The following is a 22,668-nucleotide window of genomic DNA, read 5'->3' on the forward strand; positions in this document are numbered from 1 at the left end:
TTCATTGTCTTTCTGCCGGCAGATTGAAGTTAACTCTGAATGACTCAGCCATTTTCATGCTGACAGTTTGTCCTCAGTGACCCCCTGTCCTCACTCTCTTTCTTTTTCTCTCAGGCTGTTACTTTGAAGGAGACCAGAAGATGCACGCCCCGGGAACCACGTGGCATCCCTTCGTTCCTCCCTTCGGCTACATTAAGTGTGCTGTCTGCACTTGCAAGGTAAATATACATCAATGACCACGAAGCATGAAAAAAAGAGACAAACGTTAAGATAGCAATCTTTACAAACCACATAAATCCACTCACGTCTGGCTATCTTTACTTTGTAAACATCTCCAGTGAAGTTGTTTATTTTGTACAAAACCCTTAATTTTCTCATCAATTCTGCCTCAGGGCATGTTCAGACTATGCTGCTTTTTTGTAGAAAAAGCAACTGCATTTAGTGCTGTTAAGAAATGGGCTGCATTAGGTGCACTTTGTTTCTAAGAGACTAGTTGCAGCAGCTGCCACTGTCAGCAGATAGTATGAACAACTTTAAAACACTTGTGAGCAGAAACTCCCACAACACAGCCATCGCTATACTGACTCTGTATGATCAACAACTACTACCAGCTTAACTGCAGCTGCTTTCTCCATTTTCATTCTGGTTGTCATGGTAACTGTTAGCGGCCTACGTACCCTGAAACCTGCCTCTTCTTGCTGTCTTTGATTGGCTCACAAACAAAGCAGTCAACATCATGTGCACTCCTCCAAAAAGTTTTTAGTAAAAATAAAAACAGTTTTAAGTAAAACCTTTTCTCAACTTTATAAAGTGCACCACTCTGCCTAAAAAGAAGCCATGGCACAGTGTTTTTTCCAATGTGGTCATTTTCCATTCGCCTCGCAGCTGCCATTTTCTCTAATGTAAAACAGGCGCTGGCAGTTCGATCGTGTGAACGCTGCCTAACACTGCTAATTCTCCACTATATCTGTAGGGGTCGACAGGCGAGGTGCACTGCGAGAAGGTGACGTGTCCCGTGCTGACTTGCGGTCGCCCGGTGAGGCGCAGCCCCTCCGACTGCTGCAAGGAGTGTCCGGAGGAGGAGAGGAGCCCCGCCGGCCCGGAGCACGCCGACATGATGCAGGCCGACGGCACCAGACACTGCAAGTTTGGCAAGAACTATTACCAGAACAGCGACAACTGGCATCCCCGGGTTCCGCTGGTGGGGGAGATGAAGTGCATCAACTGCTGGTGTGATGTAAGTATCGGGGCTGGAAAGAGTGCCAGCATACCCTCTCCAAGTAGAAGTCCTGTTAGTTTGCTGAAATTTCACTGAAGTAGAAGGGCAATTACTGGTGTAAAAATGTACTTGAAGGTAGCTCATTTAAAATGTATTTAGAGTAAAGTTACTGATGCTTAATGCTTAAAAACATTTATGGTGTATTATATGGCATTCCTACATGTGCAAATGAACTTCTATGGTTCAATATACAGCAATAAGAACATGAGTAGCCTAAAACCTGCTGGACATCAGTATAACCATGAAAAACCATGAAAAAACCACCAGGCAAAACACTGTCAAAATAAAGAGGGAAACGACTTTTAATGCAAAAAAGAACAAGATCAGTTGGAAAGATGGAAATATGTTCACAGGTCATGGAACAGTAAATAAAGCTAGACGACACATGTTCACTTTAGGCCACATGTTTCATATGGATACACACTTCCTCAGGCAGCAATGGAGAAAACTCCAATACTTGTCAACTTTGTATGTATTTCTATGTATTTAATAGCCATATTTACTGTTCCATAGCCTATGGATGCATTTTCATCTCTGTAGCTGTTAGCTTGAACGAACAGTAATCTTTTTGCATCAGAAGTTGTTCTCCTTTCCTTATTTTTTCTAGCCTACAACCTGTCCATACCTGTGATAACAGCGGGTGATCTGGGTGGCCCTGAACCCATGAGGGGGGCATTCCAGTCCTAGTGGGGGGGATTCTGGGATTTGGAGTTAAGATGCGTGGAGTATTCCTCCCCATCCCACATTGTGATATGCATACCTAACGTGCCTCCCTGTGTCTCTCCACGCTTTCTTTCTCTCGCTTCACTCTCTCTTTACGTCCCTCCATTCTACCTCTTTTCACCAACCTCTCTTTCTTTCCAGCATGGTGTGACTAAGTGTCAGAGGAAGCAATGTCCAGTACTGACCTGCACCAACATCACCCGCAGAGAGGGCAAGTGCTGTCCCGAATGCCTTGGTGAGCAGTGAGCACACACACACACACACACACACACACACACACACACTCACACATGTTCACCTCTGATATGATGGAGGTTCCTCCCTGACCACAGCTTTGTACATTTTATTTATTCATGTCATTGTTCGATAATGTTTCTGTAAATTACTTAAGAATTTCATTAGTCTGGGATTCAATGGAGAGTTTTAGTGTCCCATGATGGAAATGCTGTTTCAGAGGCTTTCCCATCCTGACAAGAATAAAAACCTGGGGGAAACACTGACCGCCTTGAAAAACTCTTACTGGTCAAACCCTAACAGCTGAATCCCAAAGCACACACTGTGTGCACTCCAGGACTTGTGACCTAAATACATTTTCCTTTTCCCATAGATTCAAAAGAGGAAGACGACCTGATGACGAAGGCTCCAGACAAAAGGCAAACCTGGAGACACTGATCTGTGGGAAACCCCCCACGATACCCATCCAAAAGAAATCCCCGACCCACCTCTACCCCCCCTTAACCCTAACCCTAACCCAATCCACCCAGATGGACCTAACCCAGACCTGCACACTGGGTTAGACAAACCCCCTTTCCTCCCTCCTCCCCTCATACCCACCCTGTTATCAGCCTGGATTGTAATGAACAAAGAAGAGCAGAGAAGGAGGAATAATAATAATAATAATAATAAAAATAAAACGAGAGATGTTCTCTTTCCAAAGACTCGTTGAGAGAAGGGATGAAGTTATGAAGAGGACCAACCAGACCCCTTTCGAACCTGCTGCCTTCTGCTTCCTTTTCCTCGCAGACTCGCATCTTTGTTGGAATTTCACTTTTGCTCCGTTTTTGATTTTGATTTTCTTTTTCAACGCAGCTCAACCCAGACAAAAAGTTGTTGAAGGAGGTTTTAGAGTGGCAGACTTTTGTAAAATTGTACATGTTTTTGGTATTTGGTTGATTTCGTCGACAGGGCTTCTTTTTGAAGTACAGCCTCAGCTTAGCTCCCACTGTCCTGCATTGGATATAGAAGGGAAAGTGTTTTTTTAAAGCTGCATGTGTGTGTCTGGTTGTGTGTTTTCCACTGGTAAAGAGTACGGCTAATCAGCAGCACAGACATACAGCGCAGTAAACTTGCTGGGTGGCAAGGTGGGGTTCAAGAAACTATAAAACACACACACACACACACACACACACACTCAAAACCTAGAGCAAGCATTGTATCTGTCTCTTCGCCCAGTCGGCAACACTCTTGCTCACTTTTGTTTTTGTCTTTTACCCCAAAAATATGACCGTCCCTCTGAAAAAATGTCAATCCTCCAAAAGTGTTTTGCGTCAGGATCAGCTGTGTTCCTTTTATGTGGCCTGTCTGTTTTTAATTTCAGTATGAAGTAATATTTTATGAATTTCTATCGGTGTTTCTGAATATGAAGCTGCTTTGTATTTTGTATTTATTGAACGGTGTGGAGACAAAATAAAAAAGATGTTTGTTGGTAGGACTGAATGCCTGTGGCTTATTTTAAACCAGCTTCCCCCTAATAATCCCCCACCATCCTTCCTCTCTGCCATCGTATCTCCATTTCTCATCGGAGCCTCTCATCCCTCCATTTCCCCCCGTCACGGGACTCCGCTCTTTCTTTCCCTCCCGCTCTCCTTTCCTCTCCCTCGCTCCTTCTCTTTCTTCTCGGGTCGGCACATATGGATTTTTGACGAGCCGGATTGACCGGGCTTAATCTGTTTTCTGTTTCTCTGTCGCTCTCTCTCTCTCTCTCCGCCTCTTCACGCTGTCCATCCATTCCCTTCTTCTGGATTTCTTCTCTCTGATTTGTCCTTTTTTTCCTTCTCTTTTCCTCTTTCCCTATTCTTTCTCTCTCTTGTTCTGTCCAGCTGGAACGGAGGAATGGGGGGGATATGAGACGTAGTAGCTTCTCTCTTTTTCTTTCTATCTCTATTGCTCACTCTTTATTTTCTGTCTCTCCTTCCGCAATCTTTATCCAGCCATTTTCCTCTTTTCTACTCCCCTCCTCTTTTTTGTTTTCTCCTTTTCCTCTCCTTTATTCTCCTCTCCTTTTCCCTCTTCTCTCCTCTCCTTTATTCTCCTCTCCTTTCCTCTTGTCTCCTCCTCCTCTCCTCTCCTTTCTACTCCTCTCTTTTCCTTTCTCTTCTCCTCGTCTCCCCTCTTTTCTTCTCTCGTTTCCTTTCCTTTCTCTCCTTTCCATTCATCTCCTCTTTTCTCCTCTCCTCCTTACTTTTCCTCCTTTCCTCCTTTTCCTCTCCTTGCTTCTCCTCCTCAGACACTCACCACATGTGTTCAGAATGTCCTGCATACCCCCCCCCCCCCCCCCCCCCCCCCCCCCCCATGTAAGGAACACACACACACGCACACACACACACACACACAGGGCAGACAGACTGAAACATAAACATAAATTCTCAGATGTGCACATGCACCAACTTCTGAATCAGGAACACACACATTGCCAAAGGGCAGGGAGAATTGTTTCCAATACACACACACACACACACACACACACACTGAGTGTAAACCTGCTATCTCCCTCTGCTGGTCACAAACTCTTCATTACAGTAAAGCTACCTACTAAAAACCAGCTGGCTGTCAGTACATCTGCCAGCACCTGTTGACCTTCCCAGGGCGCAGAGCAGCGTGTGTGTGTGTGTGTGTGTGTGTGTGTGTGTGTGTGTCGAAGCCATGTTGGAAAGCCATCATGACAGAGCCGGATGGTGGAGGTCAAAGGTTAAGCATGCTGAGCTATGGTCTCTGGCAGCCAGGAGAAGAGCCATGAGACATGTACCAGCCTGAGCCCTGCACCTGCACAGTGTGTGTGTGTGTGTGTGTGTGTGTGTGTGTCTCTGTGTGTGTGTGTGTGTGTGTGTGGGACAGAGCATCTTCATGTGTCTGATGAGGCTGTTTTTCCACTCACATCCAACCTCTCTGTGCTTTTAAAACCTTTATCTTGGGAAAGCCAGTGTCTGTATTTTATAAGGAAAGTGACTTCAATAATTCCTCATAATGACTTTTATTTTGAAAAAAAAACCAACAGACTACTGGCAAGAAGAAGAAGAATGACGCTGACAAGAACTCAGCCCAAAACAATTTTCTCTTCTCTCTCTCTTCTCTTTTTTCTGTGCGTGTATACAACATGTGTATACAAAATTATGATATTATTTTTCAGCGTGCCAGAAATGAGGAAAAAAGACCCAATAAGCCAAGAGACAGCAAGTCTGTTGATAAGATCTGTTTGACATTTCATCGCTGCTTCTTTGTGTAATCAGCTGCTGATGTCAAACATTTGTTCAAATTGCATTACTTCCAATATAATTTCCTTTTAATCGGAGCCACACATCATGAACGGAGGCTAAAGGTGCCTCTCTTTAAATATAAAAATAATAACACTGGGTAAGGAGGGTCAGAGGAGAGGGGGGGCATCAGAGGAAGAGAAGAAGGAAAACTGTCAGGTAAGAGACAGAGTGAAGCGATGGGATGAGAGGGGAGAAAAAGGGGAGGAGAAGAGAAGGTGGATGTGTTTGCTGTGTTGGTGTGACCCAGCTTATTTATCCTTCACACCGCTAAGAGAAACAAGAGGGATAGACAGTGTGTGTGTGTGTGTGTGAGAGAGAGAGAGAGAGAGAGAGTCATAAAGAATAAATTTCAGTGCCTGTAAATCTCTTTGTTGTCAGTTTTTCATTTTTCACCAAAGCGTCTGGCCAAGTAAACAAAACCCAACGCTGTCTAACAGAGACTGAGAACAATTGTGAATATTAGTAGATACACACACACACACACACACATTTGTTATGCAATGACAGTAGGCCTATACTGTGCCAACAGCTGTTTAGGTCACCAAAAGGAGGTCTCCATCTCTCACACACACACACACACACACACACACCTACCAATTTTCTCAGCCCATACATTTTTTTGCAATATACTTTGACTCCCCCAATATTTATATGAATATATTTTGACTATCTTATTGATTTGGAATACATGATAACTACCTGGTTATTGATAGGAATATATTTAAACTACCTGGTTATTGATAGGAATATATGTTAACTACCTGGTTATTGATAGGAATATATTTTATCTACCTGGTTATTGATAGGAATATATTTAAACTACCTGGTTATTGATAGGAATATATTTTATCTACCTGGTTATTGATAGGAATATATTTTATCTACCTGGTTATTGATAGGAATACATGCTTGCTGTAGATTAAAGGAGATGTTAGAAATTGGTAAATTAAAGGCAGTTGGCTGGGGAACTACTAAACCATCCTAATCCCAACATTACACTAAATGATGGAGAGAGAGAGAGAGAGAGAGAGAGAGAGAGAGAGAGAGAGAGAGAGAGAGCAGGCTCATCAACATTGTATCACTGCTGCCCTCTGCTGTGAACAGCTGAACTGACAACTTAGATCACAGAGTTTAAATGAAGGTCAGCAGTGTTTAACCGGCCAGACACTCTCAACTAAAATGCTTCTATAGCACCGAAAAATTGCAGAACAAAGCAGAACCCTTTTCCATCTTCAGTAATTATCAGTGTCTCAAATCTAGCAGAGTGTTTTCACCAGGGAAGTGCTGAATGAGGACTCATGCTCTCTTCTCATTATTGCCCAGCTTCACATTCACAGGGGGGAAAACCTTGCTTGTGGGCACTTTGGGAGAAAGAGGAATCACTCCCTCTATCCAGATTGTTCGGGCCGGTCCGGTTATCTCACCTCAAGGCTAGAGGCTCCTCTGGCACACACACACACACACACACACACACACACACAGGTAGAGCTGGATCCAGGAAAAGATGCTCACAAACTCATTTTATCACATCAAACGAGTTTTAACCTGAATTTACTTGGAAAATGAGCTTTGGTGTTTAGCCTGAGCCTGAGGCAGCAAGACGCCCTGTGAGGTTAAGGATAAAAGTAAAGAACTCCATGCTTTATACATTGCCAGACATTATAAACTCTACATAGGATGAAACACTTTGCGTTACAGAGGGCGAAAGTTAACGTCTGAAATCGCCTGATGAGGTCACTTCCATCACCTGCTCCCCTCAGCTCTGGCATGTCTTTAAAGGCCTGAGGGACGCTGTGACATTTTGAATTTTAGAAGCTTATTCCTCTTTATCAGACAGTTGCAACGTTGACACAAAGTTTCTACTGAGATGACTTTGGAGAGTAAAAGTTTCATGACTAGCAACGGCAGTAAAATGTTTAGGGCAGCTGAAGGACAGAAGCTCTTTGTAATAAAAGTGATTAAAATTCAAAATGTCAAGATATGTCTTTCAAACTACTCCAGCTTCTGACTTGTAATATACAGTATGAACTCCAGACTGCACTGCTGCCACTGCTGGAGATCGTCCTCTCCACCTTAAAGTCACAATGAAACTGCATTTTGAGAGCGTCTTGCTTCCTTAATGTGATGTATTTCCTGTTGAAACAGGATGTTGGGGCGGGACATAACATGAGGAGCGATCATTCAAAAGTGTGAACCAATGGGAGATCAGTTAGAGAGAGAAACAGTTTAACTTGGGAGAGGTGAAGGGGCGGGACTGTTAAAAAATTTGTGACGGTTTTATTGGTTGGAATTGGTCGCCTCCTGGTTAAGTCACCACTAAAGATTTCTCATTTTCCAGTTAGTAGTAGATAGATTTTGATATAAAAATACAATAAAATACAGTTTCTGTCCATTTTTTGGCATAAATTGTGTTACAGGTGTATGGTATGATAGTTAGAATGAGCTAAAAAGGTGAAAAGTCATTATCTGCAGTAGGCAACTTCATGCTTTCGCAGCCCTAAGTAGCAATGGGAGGAAACTGCTTGAATTTTTGGAAGTTTGAAGTCAGTAAACTAAATGTCTTCTACTTCTACTTCAGTCCAGCTCTCTCTGGACGGAGCGCTCACTCTGCTGTTTCGGAGACAGTTTGAATTTCACTCTTAAGTTTTGATCCGTCACTTTCTGTGTGTGGAGGAGATTTCCCACCAGTGACCACACCTGACAGCCAAGAAATAGGCTAATTATAATATTAATTTGGGCCATTTCAGTTAGTGTGGATGGGACGCTCTTCTCTCCTGCAGCCCCACTTTGTGATTCAGGCTGATAAGACAGCTTTATAGTTTTTTATAGACAGTTTTATATCAGTGAACGTTGTCTAGCTGTCACTTGTGCTGCTCTCTTGACTCAGAGGGAAAAGCTCAGGCTTCAGCATCCAACTCAAGGACGTTTCGGGGTAACGGGGAATCGAACCTTGGAACTTCCGGTCACAAGTAATCGTCCACCGCGGGTCTAGATGCTCCTCTCAGATTTCCCTCGATGAGATTTATGCGCCACATGCTCCCTGATGATTCCCCGGTTACATCAGCCAGCCTCCCACAGGTTCCACTGCAGGTTTTCCTTCATCCAGACCATCAAAGACAAATGATACTTCACATGAGGCAATTTTCTCCGCCTCTTTTTTTTTGCTTCGAGGATGAGGTTTTTCCAGCTGACGGACATCGCTGGTCATCTCTTGTGATAAAAGCGAGCTCAAACATGAAATCGATGCATTCATAGGGTTTTTCCAGTCCAAAAGGAACTCACTGTTTTTTTCAGTTAGCAGCAATGCCTTTGGTGCCTTTCATAACTTTATGCAGAACATTAATCATCATTCCCAGATAAAGGAGGATGTTAATGACAAATGCACTCCATCACCCACATCGCACTATGAAGACTGTTTTTTTTTTGCAGTTTTGATGAGATTTATTCTAATTCTTGGTACAAATGGATTCACTTTGAACTTCTTCACATGCATTTATGCATTTCTAACCAGAGGTCGGTGCCTGTGGAAGCGTTTTCAATTCAGTGAATCCAGTGTTCTTTGTTAACTTTCTCCTCTGCAGCTCCCTCTGAACTGTATCTCTACTTCTAAACTCGAAGTTCACCTCCAAAAACCCATTATGCAAAAAGACAAAAATCATTATCTGAGGTTAATCATCGAGTATCTCTAAAATATAGATGATCCAGTCTGCAGAAGTGTTCTTTTTTATCACCTAAGAACTTCAATTACCGACTGTTTACTAAAAAACATTAGAATGTGTTTGAATTTTGTGGTATTAATCACTGTGTGTGAGTGGTGCCTTCATTAAAATAGAGAATATCTCACTTTGGGACAAAATTCTTCACGTCGACTTGCAAACTTTCATTCACTTTTTATATAAACTGTGCCGGATATCATTCCTTGATAGGAAAATTGATGGAGATAATTAAAGTTGAAAGCAATGAATTCTAGGTTTAGTATTATCCGCCGCCCATCATCCTCTAGGTCCTGTGAAATGAATGTAAACCTCTTTTTCACGCCGCTTTTACGTATCCTTCTATATTCGTTTCATCCATCATCGCACGACAAACGATGAACTTATGGACAAAAGTAGTTCCTCCCCGCTGATGTCATGCCACAGCGCGGTGAATTGTGCCCTATACGTCTGCTGGGATTTGCACTATTTGAGGCAGAAGTAGCCTCAGGAGCTCTCTGCACACATCTACTCTCTGCTGCTCCACAGCCTCACATAGGTCATCGGCTGAGGAGGGAACGGGGAGCGAGAAATCTTTCTGTCGGTCGCTCGATTTCAGCCGCTCTCCTCTCGCTCTGTGCAGAAAGCAGAACCACCGTCCGATACTGCTCACATAGGTGGGACAGAGCGAGGCACGAAAAGGCCCCAAAATCCATATATTTATGTGTGTGGTGCCTTCAAAGTGGGGATGCAGTGGAAGGTGAACCCACCTCCACTCAGTTTACACACCTTTTCAGGCTGATATGGATCTTTATGAGGCAAATTTAGTGTACACATCATAGTGAGTAGTATCAAACTGATGTAAATTATATGAAAATACAGACTTTTGAGGGGTAGAGAGGTATAAATTCATACATTTGACAAGTACATTTGATTTTTGTGTATATTGGTGGTTGTTTGCCTTGTGATGATCACCAACTGGAGGCCATGCTTTACCACTACATCACTCATTGGCTTCACTTTGGAGCAAAAGCATCCTCTTCAGTCCTTGTGGTGCTAGAACCAACAGAGGAAGCATGTAACTCACCAGAGAGAGAGATGGGGAGTATTGAAAAAATAATATCAACTCTCAGCATAGATTGGCATGCTACAGGGGCTCTTGGAGGCCAGAAATTGTGTTGGAAACCAGAAAATGAAATATTATGATCAAAAATGTTCTTTGTGATCATGAACAAACCCAAGTCCAGGTTTTCATGTGGGTCTGAAAGCTAAAAAGCCTTTCATTGGAGAGGACTAAGACATTAAAGAACACATATCAGCCTGCACCACTGTGATTTGTGGTCATAATATATTCCTTTCTTACTCTCCTGTACAATCCTCTAAGTCTATAGAGTGGGAGTTGCCATCCTCAGGGGCTAATATGTAATTACTGGCATGTTAAACTATAAAGAGAGCACCAGTAGCCAGCAAATTATAGCATGATGGCAGTTTAACTGCCTCGCTGGAGGACTTCAGGTGGCTGTTACTGTTCTCATGAATGGACAAATGTGACCAGGAAGGCTTGAGATCCCTCTACTGTACTGTACTGTACTGTACTGTACTGTACTGTACTGTACTGTACTGTACATCCTGGCTGTGATCCACACTGCTATCACAACAATTGTCACTTGTCACACCAGTGTTCCCCACAGCCAGAAGGAAGAAGGATGTTTACAACAAGAACATGAGGTTATTGGACATGATCTCCTCTCTCTTCTGGATGTGGCATCATTTATCATTTCCAGCAGGGTTTATTGGGGCCTGGAAGGCCGCTACAGCCTCGTATGTGACAGCGGGGGCCAGATATGGTAATGTGATGTCAGACCATCATTACTCCCACCGCCACTGTTACCGACACGGTCGTTATCGCCCAACTCGACCCGCAGAGGTGGGAAAGGCCAGAGGCGGCCTGGCCGAACGGAGAGGACGCTCCTCTCCCCCGTCGTCCCGCCAACACCGACCCCGCTGACATCTGCTGAGAGAGAGGGGGGGGGGGGGAGATAGAGAGAGAGAGAGATGGATCTTCCTATAAGAAATTTTGTGGAGAGGAGAGTCAGATGGTTGATATTGCAGCAAATTTTGTGTATTTATGTCAGAATTTCCAGACTAGGAGTAATAGCCTGTAGACGAAGGTGAAGATGAACAAGAAGATGCCAGAATACTGAGAAAACCTCCTGAAATTGTTTTCTATGTGACTGCTTAGTTTCTTCATTTTGTCCTGTTCCAGTGGATCTGTAAATATTGTATGAATGGATAAACTTTACTAAGATTTTACTTCATTCTTGTTAATAATGATAAATAATAATAATAATAATAGCTATATTTGTCTTCTTTAAGCAAAGTTACACAGTGCTGCAAAGTAAGAGGAACAAAACATATTAACAAACAATCAGCTGTAATTGTAGGAAGCCTCGCATTATTGACTCCATTAAGACCCACAGCTCGTTAAGGCCGATTCAGCAAAATCCAGACGCCGTAACCGACTCCCAAACCAACAAATGAACAAAACACCCGCAGCTTAATTGTGTTTAACGTTATCGGTTAAAGCACAAATTTTGTTTGATTACATTAAATGGCTTCTTGCATTAGAGGAATACGCTCCGGAGTGGCCGGTTCTCCTTCACAGGCCTCGGCGCTGTTCATTACGTGCTAAAGGCGCTTCGCACGCGGCATCAGTCTGAGCGAGCCGCCGACCTTTCCAAAGACAGATATTCATTTCCAGCACCGTAATCCCCCGGCAGACCGCTTACGATTCGACGACTGCTCAACAGAATACTTTCCCCAACATTAAATTCCAAAGCCAAAAGTGTTGCACTCTATTATTGTAAAGGGGGCTCTGTCACTTCCACTGTGCTTATCGAAGCGTGCAGACGGGCCAAATTACGCCCTATCTCCCTCCGCCAGAGAAGAGTAGGAAGTAGCTAAAATATGTTCCAACTTTGTGGACAAATTAAAGGTTGCTGTGTTTATCAATGCAAGGTTGTGTGGATACAGGGAAGAGTCTAAGCTTAACAGGCCAAGAGTTGATTTTGGTGTCATGATAGGTAGGGAAAGACGGACCGAACAGTCACTGAAACACAGTGGATGGATGTGCATTCTCTCTAGCATTACAACTATTTCCACAGGCCACAATCATCACACCTAAAATCCTGCTGTCTCTCTGTTAATCCTCCTGTGGCAAATGTATCAAAGCTCTGAACTACATGGAAATAAGCTTAGAAAAATACAATGTGCAATGAGCAATTAGAGGAAGACGGACTTAACAGGTCACAGTTGAAGTGTGGTGAGGAGTGGCAGAGGAAGAGGCTCAGCAGACACAGGTGAGAGAGATTTAGGAGCAGCAGACAAGGAACTTCCATGTTGATTTTTATAACCTTTTAACCTGCCGAGCCCCAGTCTAGGCTACTCTGGCTCTAATTAACGCACATGGATTCCAGGTTCCAGTATAGACCGTGACCCGATAAATTTTGCAGCACCACTTTTCTCAGACTTTTAAAGCGCGGGGATGAATCTGCCTCGGCATCCCAGCAGCGGGGCTCGCTGATCCGTGTGCTAATTGAGTAAGATTGCGAGGGGGCAATACAGCGGCTCTGCAAATTACATTATTGACTTCTTTATTCTCCCGGCTCTGCCTCTGAACAACGGCTATAGATAAAGAGCAGCCTTTGAGTCTGGTATCGCAATGTAAAGGAGGCCCCCGGAACAATTAGCGTCTCGCAGGATCGCGTGCTGGAAATTCAGCAGCGTAAATGAAACGCACCCCTGCCATGAGGTTAGAACAGCTGACTGGAGAATGAAAAGTCACTCACTCAATCCTCCACGCTAATGACGTCCATGCTTAATTCACTTGCTCTTAAAGCCCCTACATGTAGCATCTTTAAACATCAATAGCTCATTGTCATTTGCGATACCTTGGAATAATGACTGTAAACAAATGAGACCATGGTGGAGATGATGGGTCGCCTCTATCTCACTCAAGTGTATTGTTAGTGCTGGTGTTTCTCCAAATTAAGACCACATTTCACTGGATATTTTCTTCTTCAGTCAAAGGTTTTCTCTTTGTCTTCACTGAAGAGGATAAACATGTTAGAAGCAATTCTGACTCTAAGAAGACTTCTTTTATCCTGCCATCTCAAACTCAATATATTCTTTGGCCGAGCGGAACACAAAACAGAAAACTAAGCAGTCAGTCCCTTACATTTTGATTGACTTTCTCTGTATGGGAGAAAAAGGAGAAGCGCGCTGGCCCGAAATGAGCAGCGGCCGGCCAGCGGCTCGGAATAATTTGGTTAATATGTCCCCTTTAGGCCACCGTCACATCCATCTCCACACTGCAGTGTCCAAAAGCTCTGCTGAGGTGTCGCTTTTGAACAGGCTATCAGCGAGAAGCCGAGTGTCGGGCTGAATCACACTGGATAAGCACTTTAGTGTGCTGATTTAAAGATAACCTCGCCCAGTTTCATGGTCCCTTATATAGAAATGCCTCAGACCACAGAGTGATGTTCAGCAAAGGAAGAGGCATTGGAGACGATGAAAATGGTTCTATATAGCACCAGAGAATGGTTCTTTATCCTTGAACCACAGCAGAACTCATTTGGTGCTATAAAAACCCTTTTAGAAAGGTTCTCTACAGCACCATGCTCAAATAGTTCTACATAGACCCTTTATGGTGCTATAAAGAACCATTTAAGAACATATAAAATGCCTCATTCAGCAGTATTAAAAGACCTTTTTAAGGACCATACTGGGTCTTTCTTCTGATTTGCCAGTTTTATCATCATGTCAACAGATCAGAGGGTTGTTTGAGTCATTACGGTGCTAAGCAGAACCACTACTCTAACCAAAGAACCCTTGAAGAACCCTCTTTTTTCTGTGTGTACATTAACAGGAGGGAGACAAGGAGAAAACAGCATAGCCTTACTACACTGAGCAACTTCACGCACCGTAAATTTGTCTAAGACAGAACTACCTATTGGTGTCTGCATTCAAACTGAATATAAAAGCCAGCAGGTACAACAGCACTCTCTCTTCCATCCATCTCCCTGCACCAACTCCCAGCAGTGTCAGCCAACTAAAGCCAGAGTTATGGCAAAGTCCCTAACCTGTAACTTACCACAAAAACTATGGTAAAAAAGTGGAGTGATGGCTGATGACTGACTAGATATTATTATTTATTTAGTCAACGTGATAAACTATTGGCAGAGGTGTGACCAAGTCAATCTCAAGTCTTGAGATACAAATCTCAAGTCAAGTCCCAAGTCTAATGTAGAACAGCAAGTCAAGTCAGAACAAATCAAGAGTCCAGTATCAATTTAATATCTTAAAGAAAACTAAATATCTAGGACTTTTCAATGCAATATGGTTTTAATAGGATAAAAACTGGGTAAGAGCATCATGAGTTTGATTTCTATAATCAGTTTCAACTTCAATAAATTCAGTCATTCCGTACAAATTCAGAAAACAGAATTTAAATTCAGTTGTTTAGTGGAACAAAGCAATGACTTTATTTATTTATATTTTACATTATTTATATTTATATAGGCCTATTGTAGTTTATATTTTTTACATTCAAACTTCTCCATTTGAATGGTGCAGCAGTGACTTTATGACTTCAGAATGGGCAGCATTCTAGAGCTGCCATGTTCTGAACCTTGGCTGCTGCTGACTGGAGTCAGATGAAGATTGATACCGTGCAAAGTATACGCTCGTTTACAGGAGTATGTTCATCATGAATTAGTTTTGGCATTTTTGCCAAAACTACTGCAAGGATGTTGTGCTGTCCTTGGCGTCGCCGAAAGGTAAGTTTCACACTTTTTCAGTAGTTTTTATGCTTTAAATGTGACCTTGTGAATTGATAATGTTGGCATTACACATGCTTGCATCTACAAGTGTTTTGCAGATACTATCTTGTAAGTCCAAGTTATGCCAACTTATATTAGTTATATTACTTATGTCTCTGTCATATTTAACCATGTGTATTTTTCTATATTCAATCAGCACAAACCAAAAAGCCCTGACAAAAATTTTGTCAGGGACGATGACGGCAGACTGCTCTCCAGTCATCAGGAGAGGTGAGGAAATGCTTCATTACTGTATTCCTTTACTTTCTGTGCTCCTTTCATTAGCTGGTTTATTCAGTCTGGTGGATAATTTCATCCAAAGTGCCTACAGACAACCAACTGTGTTTCTCTTTATCAGCAGTGTGAACTTGAAGGAGCCCAGAGAGGAGAAGAGGCTCCCCGACCCTCCAGCAACCTCCACCACTCCAGTCTCAGCACCAGAGCCTGGAAACCAGCAGCAGGCCAAGAAGCCTTCTTGGTGGCGGAGGTTGTTTTCCAGTCGCTGCAAGGTACGTTTCACACAAAGTGCCGCTGGTAGACATGAACCAGATTTTATGTTTTACATTTGAACTTGTATGTTGTGAATGAGAGAGCTGTACAAAAACGTATTTTTTATGGTTTATTAGTCTGTTGCTGCAGCCTCTGCTGTATTTAAGCATGTGTGTATCTCTTTCCTCCCTACAGAAAAAGAAGTGTAAGAACGCAGGTGTGAAGGCTCCAGCTGCTGCTGAGGCCAAACAGGAGCGGCTCGCCCCCCCGACACAGAGGGGTGAGGTGGTTGAATCCACTCGCACCAAAGTGGAGCAAGCCACTAAGAAGAAGCAGCCTCACAAGAAGGCTGTCACCTTAGTGGAAATCATTCCTGAGGCAGGACGTCCCGCGCCTGTCCAGGCTTGGATTCCTCCTCCAGCGGTCCAGACCCATGGACTCAAACCGGCCACCCCCATGTCTTCAGTCTGACTTGTTGTGTTTGTGTCTAAGGTTCCCCAACCTGGCACAGACTTGTTATATGAACTCCAGCCTGCAGAGCCTCCTGAGCCTGAAAGCATTCGGTCAGGAGATCAACCACCAACTCAAGGTGTGGCGTTCAGCCCCTGAGGCTAAAGTCATCAGGTACATGCTATCCACCCTTCCACACACACACACACACACACACACACATGTAGCTTCCCTACACTGCACTGACACACACAGTCACTCTGAAGCTCCTCCACAGACTTGCAGCTCAAGAAGAAATAACAGAACACTAAAACTAGTTTCTCTTCTCTTCCATTCTCTCTTCTCCTCTGTTTCTTTGCTCTCTCTCTCCAGAGGGTTTGTGGACGTGGATTGTCCCGTCACTCCGACAGCAAGCTCCACAAACGGACAGTCCTCCGCTCCTTCAAGAGGACGGTCTCCGCTCACGCCATCCAGTTTGAAGGCAACAGGCAAGAAGTGAGTAAGCTTTGTATCTTCAACAGAGAGCGCAGCAGCACGCAGATCTTTACTCCATTTTTTTATTTCACCACCTGCTGCTAGTTTCTCCTCTGTGTGTTGAATTCTCTGTTTGTTTGTGTGTGTGTGTGTGTTCAGGACGCTCACGACTTCCTCCCCAGCGTGTTGGAGCAGATCAGATCTCTAGCTCCAATGCAGCAGGGAATCGTGGCAAAGATGGGTGAGAATTACACCTGCCCAGTGGAGGCTCACCTGGCCTTCAAGATGCAGAGCACCAGGACCTGCAAGGGGTAAGACTACACAGCAACACACATCACACACGTTTCTACCTGCTGGGACGTCCCATAGCTGACCATTCCTGTAGTTTCAGCCTGTCAGGATTCAATTAGGACGCTACAGAGACGTTCGAAATGCAGGACAGCCCTCAACACTACAATACATATCTGATGGCATTTTCAACTTGAATCATCTAAATGTCTCTTGATATGTTTGTGCATTATTCCCCTGCTGTTCAGATGGACTAAGTTGTAACAGTCTTGATAACAAAACATGCTAAGAAAGTTGCCAGAAGATTGTCATGCCATTGTCATATTCTTTGGTGTTTTTCTTTCCCATTCTTTTATGTTCCTGACACAGAGAGCAGAGAGAAGAAAGACCCTATGGTGAGGATAGAGGTAGAGATAGATGGATAAGTACTGCGAGAGAGAGAGAGAGAGAGAGAGAGAGACAGAGAGAGAGAGAGAGAGATCAGTCAAAGAATAGAAATTGTAGAAATTGCCACAACCTGAGGAACAGTGAGTGACCAATACACTTTTATTTTATTCTATTTATTTATTTAATCATTTATTTATGTCTTTTTTCTTTTCTTTTTTATTAACATAATCTTAATCTCTCAATATCTTGAAACCCCACATATTTGATATTTTTCTCTTTGAATGTTATTGTGTACTGCATATAAAATGTGTGTAACCCTTGTTACCAACAAACATTAATTCCTTCACATAGTTTACTGATCCTCACTCTGTGATGGAGGCTCTGGGTTCAGGAGCTGAACACACAGCAACCCAGTTCCTCTGTCCAGGCACTGACTCTCTCTCTCTCTCACACACACACACACACACACCTAGACTGATATTCATCTTGATGCTTTGGCAATATTGTCTGTGAACTTTCATGCCAATAAAGCACATTGAATTGAATTGAATTGAATTGAATTGAGAGAGAGAGAGAGAGAGAGAGAGAGAGAGAGAGAGAGAGAGAGAGAGAGAATATTAAATAACAGGCTACAGACAGTTGTGTGCAGCTCAGTTGATAATTATAAAGTCTAAATAGAGTTCAATGGATACTGGAAGTGAAGTGAAAGTCAATGTGCTCACTGTGTGTGAGGCACAAGTCTCAAGTCTAAATGTAGAACAAGTCAAGTCAGAACAAATCAAGAGTCCAGTATCAATTTAATGTTTTAAAGAAAACTAAATATCTAGGACTTTTCAATGCAATATGGTTTTAATTGGATAAAAACTTGGTAAGAGCATCATGAGTTTGATTTCTATAATCAGTTTCAACTTCAATAAATTCAGTCATTCCATACAAATTCAGAAAACAGAATTTAAATTCAGTCTGCTGGAACAAATCTCATCACTTTCAATCTAAGTCATTCAAGTCATCACAGTACAAGTCAGAGTCAAGTCCCAAGTCACCAGAACCCAAGTCAAGTCAAGCCTCAAAACTGTGACTCAAGCCCAAGTCATGTGACTCCACCTCTGCCTAATGTTCACCAGACTATCAGTTTAGAGGAAACACTGGTCCCCTGATGTGATTTTTCTTTTATTTAGTCATGCCTTCCAAATAGATTTCTGACATTTTGCTTGATCTTTGCTCTTCATTATAATGATAAAAACTACAACTGAGGTGAGGCAAATGCCACAACCCGCCTTACCCAAACGACGCCCATGCATGGATATCATACACTGATGTTTCCCAGCTACGGGAGTGCGTGATTTCCCATTGGTGTCTGCATCTAAATGGACCAAAACAAATAAATAAATAAGTAGATCTGAACACCCCCTCAGGTAGCCCGCTCTCTTTCCACCCCAGCTCCCTGCGTCGCCTCTCTCCCAGCAGTGCGCGCTCCCACCCTCGTCCCAGTCCGTCCGGTGTGCTCCGGAGCCCGGTTCAGCTCGGTCCGGCTCGGCTCGGCTCAGCTCAGCACATCTGGAGCAGCGGCGAGAGGGGGGAGAACCGGTGGGGATGAGAGGAGATGAACCAGTTTTGCTGCGGCAGCACCCGCATTGCAACACAGTCCCGATGCTGAGGACTGGCTGTTGAATGTCTAGTGGGCTTCTCGCGTCTCTTTTCATTTTTTATTTTTTTCCTTTCTTTTTCTTTTTTCTTTTTTTTTTCACAATAGCAGCACCGCACACGCACCGACCCTGCGCAGACACCTTATCCGCTGATGTTCATTTTCTCTCTTGATAGGATTAAAGAGGGGATGTGTGTGTTTTTTTTCTGGATAATAAATGCGTCTTGGAAGTTGGGCTGTTGCGAGCAATAGGATTTCTATCCGGTCTCTCCAGTCCGGCAGCGACAGCCTGAAGCAACAGGAACCGGACTGGGACTAGTTGTGCGTCCGTCAGAACATTTGTTTGCGGCCGTCAAGTTCTTTTTGGAGGATAAAGCTTTGACTTGAATAAAACTTTGCCTTTGAACTTGGAGGGATTTGGATCTGCCCTCTCCACCCCCCTCCCCCCTCCTCCGCCCTCACAGCCTGGAGGGTGAGAGATGGAGAGCCGCAGGTGACTGACCGCTCACGGCCACTTCAGGACGCTTACTGGGGATACCGAGGAGCCCCGGGAAGGATGGTGAGTCTGAAAAGTGCTGCTTAGTGCGTGCGCGCGTGTGTGTGTGTGCGCATGGCTGTGTGCGCGCGCGCGCGCGCGTGAGGCCATGAGATAGACGTAAATGCCTTTCATCTGCCGTCGTGAACTTCCTCACCTTATCCTCACCTCGCACCCTCGCGCTCTCTCTCTCTCTGCTACACACACACACACACACACACACACACACACACACACACACACACACACACACACGCGGGCACCAGCTGTGCCGCCTTGGTCACGGCCCTGTAAGCGCACCAGCCACATCGTCACAAGACATGACGACTGCCACAGGAGCCGGAGATCATAAGACGGGTTTCTGGGGGCAGCCTGGCGAATTTGTGTGTGTGTGTGTGTGTATTGAATGTGTGGCAAAGGGTCTTTTTTTAATGAGAGTGATCATGTGCTTATAAGCCATTCAGGAAATGGGGAAAAGTCTGATTATCCGGCTGGCATCTTCTCCACACACACACACACACACACACACACACACACACACACACACTGCTGACATATGATGCATTGGCCATGGGCAGCCAGTTTACAAGTCAAACTGGAATCCCCTCAAAGAGCAATGGTCCTCAGCGGTGAGAGTGCATGAACTCCCTACAGGCTGTAACACTTTGTAAATATTGTATATCCAGTGGCAACATGAACACTGTATTTCATGACTATGCCTGGATTGTCCCACCAGGGGGCCCAGAGTCACCTGCTGTGTGGCTCAACTCATTCGACCCTGTGCTTGACTCTGCATTTGTTCTCTTCAATCTGTGATGTTCAATACATTCCAGGAGTTATTTTGTGATGAAGTGTTTTGTTGTTGTTGTTGTTGTTGTTGTACCCACTTTCTCCAAACTCAGCACGTCTTGTGGCTGCATTGCATTCTGGTCTATTGAGGCTGCTGTCAGTGGAGAAACTGGTCTCTCTCCTCTTCTACGATGGATTTCTCCCTGTATGATTGTTGAACGTCTCTTGGTGCTTTGCTCTAGAAAGAAGCCCTCGCTCTTTGATTCTGAGGGACTGACACCAGAACCTGACGTTTACTGTTGATGTTTTAGATTCCTGTCAAACTCCATTGTAGCTGCTGGAAATATCTCAATGAGACGTCATGTCGTCTACATTTGGCCAAACTTTTTTCCCCCCAGTTACCTTTTATATCGACACGCGAACCCCGTGATGCGTCCTGCATGTCCAGGCATGTTGATGATAAGAGGAAACCTAAGTGATTTTCCTCATTAATATGCAAATCTATGCAGCAAGGTGCTCTACAATCTAATGAGATCATCTGCTCTATAGGGGGGACCTGTGGTGTAAGGATGAAGTTTCTATCATGTATTGTTCTTGAGGTATTGGGAGGTTATTGAGAACGTGTCTACACACACACACACACACAGATGACATACTGTCCCACATATCATGTAGCCTACCTTGGTGGAGGCACATAGAAATGAATGAAAGCTACATACAGTATGAAGTGTGTTTGTGACGCAGGAGAACTCTAGGCAGGCTGCCATGCTGGAGACTCTGCCCATACTGGGAATACAATATTGCTGTATTGTGTGCTAAACAGAGGCCTTGCTGTACTCAGCCAAATACCTACATTTACTTATCCTTACTCCTGGGCTCTTTAGACACATTCCATTAACGCTGTAAGTTGACATTTAAGTGTGCAACAATTAGGCGAGGCAGCAAACAAGTGCCTAACAGACCAAAGGGGTTTCTCTTAAAGCCCAAACCTGTCCCAAGTTATCTGCGAGACCAACAGAGTCGTCTACCAGGAAATAAACGCTGACTGTATGAGGAGAGGACGTGCCGCCGAAGCCGTGCGATGGATTTTTTCCTTAAAGTTCACCGCTCGGGGGACAGCGTCAGACTCTGCTCCAGGCAAGAGGAAGAGAGGAAGAGAGGAAGAGAGAGAGAGAGAGAGAGAGAGAGAGAGAGAGAGAGCCTCGGGGCGGGGAGGCTGGCGTCAGGAAGCCAGCGGATTCCCACTGATCTTTTAAATCTCGCTCCTGTTTCGATGGCGGAGGAGTGAGTGAGGGCGTGGGGTGTGCCGCTGGGTGACGCGGGGGGGGGGGGGGGGGGAGAAAGGAAGCGAGGACGAGGGGGGGGTGGAGCCGGCTGTTTGTTTTCCAGTCGTGTTCAAATGAGACGAGCAGCGCTAACGGAAGAGCAATTTTAATGGAGTTCATTCATTTGGGTCTGTGGGTGGAGCTGGAGCAATTCTATAGGGCTTAATTGAGAATGCCTTAATTCCATGTTGCTCTCTTAAAAGCTCAGTCAGCCAAAAAGAACTGTGTGTGTGTGTGTGTGTGTGCTTATGTGTGTTCATATGTATTCGTGTTCATGTGTGTGTGTGTGTTGTGCACTTGCGTTAACATTCTTGTTCAATTTGTGCTGGGTAATCATTTCCCTTGATTGTTTGTACACTCACTGGGGCACAACTTGGATGGGTGGCAATGTTGGGCAAATTACAGTTTTCTGTTGATGGGGTGCTGATGGTATAGTAATGACATGCGGCAGAGAGAGAGAGAGAGAGAGAGAGAGAGAGAGGCTGAGAGGAGCAAAAGATGCCTCTACTGTACATGGAGCGTTGAATCCCAAACATAAAACAAGCTGAGTTACTATCTGGCCCTGCACAGCAGCAACCTGCAGGAGGCGGCCAAGTTTAACTTCAACTTGAATGAGCACAACATTTTCACAATATGAGATTATGGCACAGTAAAAAAATTTATATTAAAACAGTTTTGGAAGCTGTTTTGAAGTGATATCAGAAAGATATTTAGGTTCTGCTTTCACTAAACAAAGCGGGTAGCAGCTATGGGCGACTACAGATATCGTCTCAACTTTCATCTTGGTGCTTTATTGAAACCTTGGTGCAGGCCGTCGTCTCATCATCTATTCAATATCTAAATGCATGCTGGGTACATCGTCAATGCAAATCAGCAAAGTATCTCTTCACTGCCAGAGATCCAGACAGGTCCTGACCAAATCCAGACTGAGCGACCACAGTCTGGCCATAAAGAGAGGTCCTGACTACTAAATAGAAAAAAACTGCAGAAAACATGAGGTAGAGATGCACTTTATCATAATGTGACGGATATCATAATATTATCAGAACAGAATAGTTTCATTTCTAACTCCACCAAACTGGACGACAGTAAAAATACTGGGAGAGGAACAAGCAGTGGACTTGGCTTCATAATTACACACAATTTATCTCTAATATAACTACTAATTCTAGTATGTTTA

The 22,668-nt window shown here is 44.0% G+C and overlaps 1 protein-coding gene across 1 annotated transcript; it reads left to right on the forward strand.

Annotated features, from left to right (window-relative positions):
• Window positions 1–127: 127 nt before the first annotated feature.
• Window positions 128–3,677, forward strand: LOC139663898 (chordin-like). The gene is made up of 4 exons (XM_071542674.1): window positions 128–218; window positions 974–1,237; window positions 2,144–2,237; window positions 2,610–3,677. Exons 1-4 carry the CDS (start codon window positions 141–143, stop codon window positions 2,672–2,674), a joined length of 501 nt encoding a protein of 166 aa, XP_071398775.1. The 5' UTR covers window positions 128–140; the 3' UTR covers window positions 2,675–3,677.
• The last annotated feature ends 18,991 nt before the right edge of the window (window positions 3,678–22,668 follow it).

This window comes from Centroberyx affinis, unplaced genomic scaffold, assembly GCF_046629955.1.
Source record: "Centroberyx affinis isolate AG114_WGS23_722 - 3 ecotype Tasmania unplaced genomic scaffold, CSIRO-AGI_Caff_v1 ptg004153l_1, whole genome shotgun sequence".
Taxonomy (NCBI): domain Eukaryota; kingdom Metazoa; phylum Chordata; class Actinopteri; order Beryciformes; family Berycidae; genus Centroberyx; species Centroberyx affinis.